This window comes from Pagrus pagrus, assembly GCF_965226575.1.
Source record: "Pagrus pagrus genome assembly, chromosome: 8".
NCBI classification, from domain to species: Eukaryota; Metazoa; Chordata; class Actinopteri; order Spariformes; family Sparidae; genus Pagrus; species Pagrus pagrus.
Window position 1 is genome coordinate 6,976,588 of NC_140192.1, and position 12,866 is coordinate 6,989,453.

The 12,866-nt window shown below is 41.8% G+C and overlaps 1 protein-coding gene across 1 annotated transcript in view; it reads left to right on the top strand.

Annotated features, from left to right (window-relative positions):
* Positions 1 to 12,866, top strand: part of ccser1 (coiled-coil serine-rich protein 1) — a 121,994-nt gene that overhangs the window by 55,360 nt on the left and 53,768 nt on the right. Inside the window, exons 9-10 of the mRNA XM_084358848.1 lie at positions 3,194 to 3,271; positions 8,083 to 8,163. Coding sequence (XP_084214974.1) covers positions 3,194 to 3,271; positions 8,083 to 8,163 — 159 coding nt within the window. The remainder of the gene's footprint in view (positions 1 to 3,193; positions 3,272 to 8,082; positions 8,164 to 12,866) is intronic.

Sequence of the window (12,866 nt, forward strand, 5' to 3'; positions counted from 1 at the left end):
AACACAACCACTGACACACACGAACACACACAGACGCAGTCACACAGTGGTTATCGCCGGACAGCTCATTTTAAACAGCTTTCAGTTTTATTCGGGTGAGATTAATTTTAGAAGCTAATTTTTGTAATTGTCACAGTATGTTAGTGGTTTTTCAGTCCCTCCCAAATCTCATGTTACTAAATGTTGTGCTGTCTCTGTGTGTGTGTGTGTGTGTGTTCTGAATTAAAAAAGAAATTGCGGTATCTCCCCTGCAAAGCCAGCCAGGTAAACAGTCCACTCTGATTCAATACCGCTGGGTTTTGTTTGTGATAATTGTTTTCCGTTTTCCCAGTGGGAAAAGTATTTTATTTTTATTGGTTGTATCACCGCAGAAGCTCTTAACAAAGCTTTTAGCTCCGTCCACCTTGACCATTATCTTCTACCCATGTTATAGCCCCCAGACATCAATTACACCTATTAAATGAGGAAGCCAGAAGACAATACCCATCAAAACGTTTTGAGACACTTTCAGATTTTGAGTATATTGGCCTCAGTAAATCCTCAAAATTGTGAAACATGGCCAAAAGCTCTTTAGCTGTCAAGTTAGGATGGAAAGTGTGTATTGGTATAATTGGGAGGAGACCTGGCTTTTCCAGGAACACTTGAAGCCACAGAAACGCTCTAACCGAAGTGTTTGTCTGATGGTCGTGCAGCGGTTGAAACTCCACCCTTCCACACCTTTCCATCGTCGAGCAGGGATTTACAGGTTATCTGCAGGTCTTGAAAATACATTATTTGTATAGCAGCTTCCCGCAATAAGGGAATTCAAACTGCTTGCAAACAAAAGTTGTTGAAAAACATTGAATTCATGGGTCAGTTTATCTGTTTTCTGCTACTTGTCTTGGTCGGCACTGAAAAAGTGATACAATTAAAATTGTTAGCCATATCGTATCATTTTCCGTCATACTTTTAAACTGTGGCTGGTATGATCATGGAGCCCTGAATGAACTCTGCATAAATTCCCTGTTTTCAACGTGTCACATGGCGATTTTAGGGCTGTTGCATCAACTAAAGGTTATACTTCTGCATACACAAGTCCCATCTTTCTAGCGGTGAAATGCTTCTTTAACCATCAAGTCATTTCCACGATGAAAGTTAATGAAACTTAACTTGGATAACAAAAGAAAGTGCCGCCTGTTGATTTAGTATTCACAGATTATCTCCATTCTTTTACTTTTCCATTCAATCAAGTGAGAAAAAGCAGAATGTCTTTGAGTACCCTTAACTGTGAACTTCATCAACCTTCCTCCTCATCCAACAAGTGTCTCTATCATGCAGCCAAAACTCGCCATTTTTATGTTTCTTTAATGAGTTTTTCGGTACTTCTAGCTATTTACAGATGCCAAAACAACCATGATGTAACACATTTGTGTACAAGTTATATTTTTACATATCTGAATATTGATGTGAGGGCTTGCTGTCTGTGTTTGAATCAGAGAGGTCATTTAAAGGACGGTGTTTGGGCGATATGGTTCCCTGTGGTCTCCCTCTGACTCTGTCTGTCCTTTAGCTAGATGGCTCCCCACAGTCTCAGACCATCACGCTCTGCCTCAGGCCCTCTCTGTCCTCTCCTTCTCTCTATCACTGTCCCCCTTTCGTCATACCACCAACCCCATCCCCCTCATTTTCCTCCTGTTATCTTGCCCCTCTTTTTCCTCTCTCTGCTTTTATGTCCTTGAGAGGTAATGACCGTCTGTCTGTTTGCCATTTCCTTCTCTCCATCTTATCGCTCCCTCTCTCTCTCTCTTTTGCTCTCTTACTCCTTTCCCCCCCATTTCTTTCTTTTCTACTCTCCTTCTAATTGTGTCGCTCTCCGTCCACATTTAATCTACCTGTCCGTTTTAGGATTAAGTTAATTATTGTAATGAAAGCTGCTGTGTCTGGAGCTCAGCTAGATTTTTGATTTTCGACCTCCGCATGAACCGGTGTGTAGTCTGAGATTCTCTGGCAGCTCCCTGAAAACAACTTTAGAAAAACCCTGACATTGAAAATCGAGTTGGCAGACTTACATTTTTGCTGTTTTTACTTTTCTTTATTGACATTCAGCATCAAGCACATTCGCATAAAATCAGTTTCAAATGTTGTGTGCACACACCATCCGTTTATATTTGTCTGAAATGCCCTATTTTGAGATTTGTAGCAGGCTCAGGGGGAAATGAAAACAAAAAACAGTGCAAACTATGTTTTATAAGGGAGTGATCTCACCATTACCTTGTAAGAGTCTTCTTACCAGCTACCTGCAGTATATTTAATACATATTTATCTCCGAATCCAAACAATATGGTCCTTCTCTCCAGGGGACATCTAAAACATCTTGTAAGGCATCATGTACCCCTCTCCAAAAGTGTTTAATGATGAGGCAATCCCAGAAAACATGGCAGTGATTTGCATTTAGTTGTCTGCAGTTTCTCAAACAAACCCTCAATTTGTGAACTGGTACACTTTGATTGACGGGCCCATATTGTTGTCCATTCCCCTTTATATGATTATATCTTCTTCCTTGTCATTTCAGGACTTTAAACACAAGTAATGTCAAATTGTGCAGCGGATAGATGAGATGAACAACTTAAATAACAATCTCAGCAAACTTGTGCATCACAAACACATTTTATTTTAAGATATCTATATATACGAATATATATTTTTCCGTGAAACTTTTGTTTTGATAGCTGCCATAACAATAAAGTTATTTTTATTAGTATTATTATTCTCCTCACTCGTCTGTCTTGTGTCTCTGGTGCTCCTCTCCATCTTCCCCACAGTAATGTCGCCCGACAACACAAGGTCATGTTAAAGTGCTGTGTGCTCTGGGGCTCCGCCACAGGACGCACCAAGTTTATCACAGAGACGTAGAGAGAGGAGGCGATCACAGTCCTGCGTGTACCGCGTGACAACTTTATTACACTGGCGCACATACACACTCACAAGACCAACAATAAGGCTCATAAATGCACATAAAACACCTGCAAACACACGTAAACGTTTATGGGAACAGCAAGAGAATCACACGCACGCACACGAACGCCTTTGAATGTTGTCATCCTCTTAGGGTCTATGTATTGCTTTTGCGGGAATATGGTCCCTTGGATAAATCACTGCTGTCTGCAGCGTCCTGGGCAATGTGTAACATGGTGTCTTGTTGCTTGCTGTGCAGGATCCCGGCAGAGAGGAGGCCTTGCTGCAACAACTGAGAGAGAAAGATGAAGTCATTCTCAGACTCCAGAGTGAACTGGTAAGATCCACTAACCATTAAATATACAGTACATAACAACTTCCTCTTTGCACCATGTTCACCAAATTTTGCAGAGTCATTTTGATTCTTTTTAAACCACCTCTTTTTTCAGGGATGGTGTTTTGACTTTCAAAATGACTTTAAGTCATTGGACAGTAATCGCTGCGTTGAGAGAACAAGTTGACCAGACAGATTAAAGTGATTATGGCTGGTAGGGATAAGAAAATACGTCTGGAAAGCCCTGTTTTGACCTCTCGACATAAAAAATGGTTCTGGTTTGGTATCACCAGCCAGACGATTGAAGACTAATGATGATCATTAAGTGATATGAATACAGAATGTGCAGTGATGAGGAATATGAGCTCATCGAGTAAAATCAAATGTTTCTCCAACTGCTTCAAAGTCTTTGTAACTCGTAAGAGAAGCACTTCATACGCTCCGACATTGAGAAATGGGAAGTTTTCTCATCTAATTTTATCTCCTTCACAGTCTTTTCATTTTTTTGGCCTCTGTTTTTCTAAACTTTGAAATTAATAATTAAAATAGCTTGAATGTTTTTAAATTATTTGTTTTATGGTTATAAATTAAAGACTAATAGCCTTTGAAGCACAGTTTTTTTCCCCATTCCCTTTTAAGCATCAAACAATCCCTCTGTAATGGAAAGGTTAAAAATAATTCAAAGACAGGAAAGTTTTACTTTTGTTAATGAATTAGTAAAAGCGTTTTCCCCCCGTCTTGTGATGTTCTGCTGTGTGTGACTACATACAGCAGGGGGCGGACTGACAGGAAAGACAGACCGCAGAAAGAGAGAGTAAATGAATGTGAGAATGGCTTTATAGTTGGCTCCAAGTCACACCGTCAATATCACATGGCATGGCCCCAGAAAGCCCATCTTTTCTGTCTTTGTTAATGTAAACTGCTCGTTCCCGCCAGCTTAATGTAATAGCAGAATTATTGGGAGTCCAGTTCAGCCAAGAGAGAAGTATAATGTTTTCACAAATTTGTCCCCGTAGACAAGGATGGGAAGCACTGAGTCATCTCCGTGTTTGGGTTATTTGGAATGACCGAATTATACTCACAAATTATAGGGATTTATATGCAAAATGAAATGTTTTTTGTTTTTTTTTCCTTCCCTCTTGGAAGCTGGATTGAAGCTCATCCCACAAAAACGCTCCATACGGCAACGTTTTTCATCATTTGTCATCTACAAGTCTGTAATTTGTCACCTGCTCTATCAAAGCGATGTAATGCAGACATTATGCCAGGCGTTAGCAGGATAATGTGCCAGTGTTATGCTGCTGTTGTGCGAGATGCCAGTCCAACCCACTGACTTGAGTCTCATTTGGCATCTGTTTGTTTGATCACTTTCTGGCACACGCATCTCATTTTTCTCGCTCTTCGTCTTTCGTCTCTTCCCTCCTCTGACTGTGATAACTCTCTCTCCCTTCCTGTGAGCAGCACCCATCCTCCCCTCTCCTCCTTTCTCCTCCTATAATTTCAACAGCATGTTCATGTCATCTCTAAAAACAGGTGTGTCTGGAGTTGCTCTTTTCTCTTGTGATACCCACTCTGTAGAGGAGCTGTATTATGCCTGTTGACACTGTTTAACAGTTCATCTAACAGTAATTTCTCTCTCTTCTCGAGTCTACAGGCAACATGACATTCTGTACACTCGCACGCTGAAACACCTTTTTAATCGCACTGAATTATTTCTTGTAGTTAGTTCTGCTGTTAATAAATACGCGCAGCAGCTGGTAATAATCTCTAATGAGTTTTACATTCAATTATCATTATTTTCACAAGGAAATGGAATTCATTAAACGAAACACTTTTAGAAATGAACTACTCTAAATTTTTAAGTCACTGAAGAAATTTGATCGTTTATAATAAAAAAAGATTATAGTGTTTCACCGGGGCACTCTTCAGTGGCTCCTGCTAGGTGTTATATTTTTATCTGTGATAAAAAAAAAAAAAGTAAGATTACCAATAGAATATATTAGCATGATCAAGGAGGTTATTAACCAGAATAAATTTCACCTAAATGTGTCAGGGACTGTGATATCTCTCTTAATCGCTCTGTGTCACTGGGATGGGACGCAGGAGAGTAAATACACGCCTATGAATGAGATCAGTATAAATGGAAATCTGCTCTCAGTGGCCGCTTTAGTAGGCACATCTGTAAAATCTAATGCAATCTAATGACTTTCCCCCCACCGAACATGTGGGGGGGAGATTATCTGAAACATGTATCTATATATAAGATTTTACAGGTGTACCTGTTCATCCAACAGGTTTACTGTGAGTTTATGAAGTCTGCCGGCACACTACTGAGCATGACTGACACAAAGCGGGTCTGTGTCCGTGAGCTGGCCCCTGAGCAAATGAAATGAAAGCAAACTATACAGTAAAGCAGTGATCAGACTACAGGTACCAAACAAAGGAAGGCAGTGATCAGTTGGAATTCAATTACAAGGGGAAACAGGCAGGAAGAACAGGCAGGAAGAAGCATCTGCTTGATCAGTGGTAATTTTGTGTAATTTCTTGGATGGAAGGGACAGTCTGGATGCATTTGCAAACTTCAGTGCCAATGTTTAACACAAGACAAACATGGCAATAATGTTTAATGTGCAAACAGAAATCACAGCAGATGTTACTGGATACTGTTCTAATGCATGTTTACCTAACATTTGAATTTGAAGTAGCCAACTTCATGGATAAGGCTGGCAATGTTCTGCTGTGTGTATTTCCTTCTGTCAATAAGTCAATGAGAAGACCCACACCAAGAACACATTAGTCCGTCTCTCAGTACTTTCCAAACTCCACAGTGTACCTGAGGTTCTCAGCCCTAAGGCTGTTCATTCCTACCGACAGCAAACGTTTCTGAAACATGAGTGTATCGCTCAGGACTACTTCCATGTGCAGATTTGGTGCTGTAGTGAGCATTCACAGCCGCAGGATGTTGAATTTAATCAAAATCAACTACAGCGCTCATGTTCATGGTAATGGGGGGGATCATGTCAGCCAGCGCAACAGTGTGGCTCATTAATGTGTTTTTAATGGTCTTTGGACAACAATAGAAAGAAGTCTGTGACTCAGATGAATAAGCTGCACTGTGTCAGGCTACACAAATAAATCAAATCAGTATGGGTTTTGGTCTTTTCATCGGATTTGTCGAGAATAAAAATAAAGAATATCACCTGAAGTCTCCAAGTCTGGATAAAGTTTTATCATATTTTTCCAATTACCCTCTCTCTTTGATTCTTTTCATTTATTTTCCCTCATTACCCCATTTTCTTTCGACCCATGTGGTGAAATGCTAATGCCACCATTTCTTCCAATTCCTTCATCAATCAGTCTTCAGGGCAGTTCAGTCTGTTCATCTCACTTCTCTCGCTTTGATTTCCAGACATACAGCTTGTGTGTTTTTATGAGCAGAAGTCTGCGTATATCTCTTTGTGTGTATTGATAAATCGTCGACTGCGAGCCTGCGTCCTTGCTGTGGCCACAGCCTTACTTTATTTTTAACTGCACTGTATGCCCTTGGAACAAAGGTCATTCTGCCACTGCTTCAAATTTACAAAGTTGTGCAGTTGAGGGGCCTTGTCGTGCTTTTGAACACTCGTGAGGGATAAGATGTGTCTATGTGGGAGAGTCTAAAAGGGACACCATGCCCACAGCAGCGAAGTTAAAGTGCAGGAAAGGGCAGCTCATAGCCAATGCTCCCCTCGCTCTGCCTCCGTCTGTAAATCTGCCAGTGAAAACCTATTAATTATCTCCTAGAAGGACCTGCTAGCTGGCTGGCCATCACTAGCTGTCACTTTTTATGAGTTTTCTCCTCTCTCTGCCGGTGCATTTTGTTGAAGGACCGGGCTCCAACTGCAACATTTAGCTGCGGAAAAGCCTCCCTTGCGTTTCATGTAGGCACGAGCATGACTAATGAAAACAGATTTTTAACTCAGTCTGTCAGCTCGCTTCTGCTGGATGTGAGCAGGACAGTTTATATTTGGGTCCAGAGCTATGTCAGCAATTAACTTTCTTTCATTCTCCCTACCGTTAACCCATCCTTACACCTTGTCTTAATTTGGTTGATTAATTTTAATCAAGGTTAATGAATTTCTCAATGTTTCATAGCCACTGCAACTTTAAACCCGGTCTGTTCCCCTACCCATGAGCAGTGTGGGGCGAGCATGTCAGAATGATTAGTGGCATCCTCATAAAATGCTCCCGGTGGAAATAGTGCCGGGGTTCTTCTCATTCGGAGGACTCGCAACCTGCCTTTTCGAAATAATCACGTAGCGGTAACACAGGAGTCGGCAGGTTCCTGGTCAAGGTAAAAGTGCTGTGTTTTGAAGGACGGGGCCAACGCTTTTCTCTCTACACCTCCGACTGTAAATCTGCCAGAGGAAACCTATTAATTATCTCCTAGAAGGACCTTTCTCGCAGGCTGGCCAGCGCTAGCTGTCACTTTTTATGAATTCTTCTCTGCTGGTGCACTTTGAGGAGGGTCCCCGTTCTAAAAACCGGCTGTAGAAAAAGTTCTCCTGCAATTCAGCCCAGTTTTATGACCTCTTGGATTTCCAGGAGAAGCAGCAGAGTGGGAGAGAGGGATTTGGGTTTGTTGAGGTTGTTTATTTTTTTTTCTTTTGATAGCTAGCTGCGTATGGAAGCCAACTATGCTGAGTGTTGTGAGCGGAGGCAAGGCACACGTCTGCTGGGAGAGCATTTAGTTGTTCTGATTTATTCGTATTTGATGTTCTTTCTTTATGAGATTTTGGACACGGTTGATGGGTGTGTGTTTGTTTCGTATGCAGGAGAGTGCCAAAGCTGCCCTGAAGATGAAAGACTGCCAAATGACTGACCGCACAACACAGACAGAACACATGGGGCCAGAGGTGAGATACACACAGACCACACACACACACACACACACACACACACACACACACACACACACACACACACACACACACACACACTCTCTCTGTCTCTCTCTGTCTCTCTCTGTCAGACACAAACAACTCATTGTGCACTTCGAGCACTGAAAATGTGCTTTATGTAAGAATGCCTGCATCTCTCGGATTACATATCACTAAAAGAAGCTCATTTGTCACAAAAGTCTTGATTGCAAGCCCTTTCTTCTCCATCCTTTTACTTTGTTGTCCTATCTGTGGCAATGCACTTTATGCTGAGCCACAGCCACCCTCCCTCTACCCTTCTTCCTTTTCTTTCCCACCTCTTTAAGAGCATCTTTTCACGTTGAGCTAAAGCTCTAATCCATCTTCCTCTTTCTAAAGATGCTGTACTGCAGTGACATTCATATTATAGTCCACTACCTGCTCCTCCCCCAATTCCCACAGTGTGGAGGGAGAGGGTGCTGTGCTGCATCCTACCTGCCTGCCTGCCTGCCTGCCTGCCTGCCTAACGCCCTCAGTTGACATGGCCTCTTTGGCTTCACTAGGGGCTGACAGTATGGGAACGCAGCAGACTTAATGGATGACTGTCTAAAAATGGCTGCCTGTAATGGAAACAGGAGCAAAGTTTGGGGGTCTGTTTCTTTCTTTCTTTCTTTTGAAACACTTTTTCATCTCCTCTTCTCCTCAGAAAGTTCTTTTATACCTTTAATCCCGCTGCGTATAAAGTTGGCAAGAAACATTGTTAAAGGGAAACGGCTATGTTATTGTGTGAGCATGTGGATGAACAGTACCCACACCCGAGTCTCACATACTGACTTACACACAACAGATAGTGTTTGACTTCACTCATCCAATGTCGAGTGCAAAATGAACGCTTTATTTGCACAGAACAGAAATAAAACTTTCCTTCTGTTGATTGTCAAGAATGGGCTTCTGAACACCAGATAACATTTTTTTACAGCCATGAACTTAAATTAAGCTGCCGGCTACACAGAGCACTTACTTTAAAATGGAGCTCCACTATACGATAAAAGCATATGATGATTATTTTGACAGATATTGTGATTGCGATATGATTTACAAATGGTGGTAATGGTCATTTTTGCAATATAATATTCATTTCCAGTGAACAAACAATTAACATCCTGATGATGTGACATTCGGTCTGTTTTCTTACATCTGGAGAACAAGATTTGTTGGCTAGGGCATCTCTGCAGCGCTGCAGTACTTCATTATAATGCCGCTTTTTGTCACACTTTTTATCAAAAAATTGCAGCTTCTGCGATTTGGAAATTGCACTTGGCCATACTGTGATTTCCATTAATTGTGCGGCCCTTCTTTTTATTATTTTACTTCAGAGATTCAGACAAACAATGTTATTTCCTTTATAGCAGTCGGATGCTTAATGAGAGGATTCTGATTTCATATTTTGCACATTTCTCTGCAGTATTTCTCTAGCTGCACTGGTTCTGCAAAATTATAGTCCAGAGTCATTAGTTGTAAATTGTTTTTTGTGTTGTTATGATTATTACAGTTTTGCAGAAGAGTAGAGAATCCTAAGGAGGGTCATATCCTGTATATAACTATAAAATAAACTAACGCAGTTAAATGAACAGTTATGATTGGCCTCTATTACATTATGTTGTTCGTCGCGGCCACACTGCAGATCTATTGCCAGTAAAAGTGTAAAGCTTTAGGTGTTTCATTTGCCACACCGCCTCGGAAAACAAGGAGCTGAACGATGGTCCTGTGTATTGTCTCTGACTTAGAGAGAAAAAGAAAGGGTTTTATTGTCTTCTGATTTTTCACGGAGCTAAGCGAAGTAGCTTTGCCTCCAAAACCTGTCGTGAATTTTTATTCTGTCATCTTAAAGCCTGTGTAGAATATCGAACTACAACAAGACCAGTTTGATGTGTGGACTTTGTTTGGTTATTTCGCGGCATCCAGGTGGCGGCAGAACGAGATCTGATTAAGGTGTTCACAGCGGATCTGCTGTGTGTATCTTTGCTTTAACAATGTGGGCCACTCAAATTAGAGACCGCAGATGGGACACATACTGTACCTGCTGTCCTCTGATGGCAATACAGAGAATCAATCAAGTAAATGGATAGGACTTTACAGTATAGATGCAAGCTGTCGTGGGTAGAAGTTGCTGGGAAGAAGCAGCATTTATCTTTCGTCTACCTCGCTGGATTTATTAGAAAACAGAAATGAAACAATGTTATATCTATATTTATATATTGTATATTATAGAGGTTATGTTGGCTGTTGTTTGAAGAATATAAACAAAATTCAAATAGATGATGAAAATGGACATATTGTAATTGTAACCCAACTAAAATCTTAAAAATAGCACAGAGCTATGGGCGCCTTGCACAGCGCACTCTTGCTTGACCAGGCCCACGCAGGCGGACTGTAGACGGCCAAAAAAGCTGTGAATTATGACATTAAAAATTTCAATGCAGTGCTGGATTGCTGGTGACAAGGTATCAAAACAGGAGCAGGCAAGAAAAGCCCCTCACTGTACAAAATGCCCCGAATCCTATCATTTTACCATAACCGTTATGAGTCTTTGTTTTTTCTTGTACTACATTCAAAGTGTCTTCCTTCCTATTACTTTATCACACAGGCTCACACATTAACACACACTCACAGCCTCAGATATGTCTGCACTGCGCCCCATTTGCAGTCACTGACTAATGCATTTCTTATAATGAAGCCTGAAATGGCCTCACATAATTGTATGTCGGCCCTGGACGCCGAAGCAAGCAAAGGTGTGGGTTTGAGTGTGCAGTATGTGCTAGCGTGCAAAATCTGTATGCGTGCCCATGTGTTTGTGTGTTCGGCTGTGTGTGTTTGTTTTGTGAAGCAGCCATTAGTCCTGGCCTCAGACAGCAAAGTCAATAAAACGGCTGTTGAAAGTGTCAAAGTAACCTCAGTCAAGTAGGTTGCATTTATGCCTAAGACATTATATTTCACCCAGCACTGCGTTCGTTTGCGTGTTGTCATGCCTCGCATGGCATAATTCACACACGTAGTATCGTGATGCCACTAACAGAGCATGATTTGTTTGCTTAGTCGCTTGTTTGTCCAGATGTCCTCTGGACAAAAAACACAGCAGACTATGTACCGAGAAGTTACAGATTTTTTCTTTTTCTTTTCCGATTCTGATTGATGTCAATTAATTCAATTATAACTACCATCGCCTTGATTTGCCTCATCAGGAGTGAGAGAGACGCTCTGTCTTTGCTCCGACAGCGCAGTATATATGAGGAGAGATTTAATCTTTGAAGATTCACTCAATTATATCTAACCTCTCGGAGTGCTTTGATTAATTGGCGGATAATCATTTGAATTCAAGTGTCTCATTCGCTCTGCAGGTGGAAAACAGCACGATATCAGCATACCTGTCATACAGCATTTGTGCATTAACAAATAGAGGAAGCCAATACTGACATATGCTCATCACTGTCTGTGTTGGAGGTGTATTAAAGACATCGCAGTGCTTCCAAACTCGCTTTACTGCATAGCGTCTGGTCAGTAGCACAATAACTTTATCTTCCTAATACACTATGTCCAACTTTAGGAAGTCTGGCCAGCGCTCCACAGCATGGTATTGCTATCATTATAAAACCAGTACCTAGCTATAGAGTCCTCCATATGCTCAGGCCCCTTGAGTAGATGGGCTCTTAATTAGAGGAGCAGCTGGCTGCCCGCTAGCAAGCTAGGCTAGCAGCACAGGTGACTTAACTCAGCAGTAGCTACAGCATGTGCGGCCTGATTTTAGCCTCCCCCCCTCCCCTCCCATGTGTGCATGACTGTGTGTATGAGAGAGAGTGTGTGTTAGTGAGTGTGTGGGAGAAGCTACGGCGTAGAGCAGTGCCTATATAGGTTAGCTACCCCAGTGCATCGAGGACAGCCGGCTAGCAACAGAAAGTGTGTCTACAAGTGGGGCAGCTATTTCTACTGCTTCTACCACTTCACGAGGTCGACCATCTCACTCATGCTCTCTCCCTCTACCTCACTCTCCTTCTTTTCTGGAACGTCCTCCTACTTTTCCTCACTCCGTTGTCTTCCACCTGCTTTTGCTCACTGATCCCTGAAAGTGCAGCAGAAGTTAGCTTTCAGAAGTTCCTCTCCTCCTCAGCCAGGTTTCCAGGGCTCCAGGAGTCCGTCAGGGATTCTCCTGCCCTGGTTTCCCCGCCGTCGGACACTCTGTCCTAGGGACAGCTCCTGGCCCCCACGCTCTGTCCCAGAGAAATACAACTTTGGGCCAAACTTTCCTCAAAGTTGCTCTTTTATTTTAACGAGGCTACCTTGTGACCTGCTGAGTTCTAAGAAGGTCCAGAAAAGGAAAAGTTGTTTGGATTGCTGGAGTTCACGCCTCACTCCTCACTCTCAAGTCACATCGCACTCTCACATGGTTGTTTGCATTAATTTGAGTTTAAATGACACCTTAGATGCTCTCGTTAGTTTGACAGCTGCAGTTAGTAAATGGAAGTTGACTGTGTTCTCAAAGGTAATAATGGACCGTTTTGCATTTTTCTTGAATTCTGCATAGTTAAACCGATTTAATATGCAATTAAATAACAAAACCTCAGGGCTTCTCAATCTACCAGATGTCAGTCCAGTTTCTGTGACCTTTTTCCGCTGTAAATGTGGCAAAACCTGATTTTATGAAG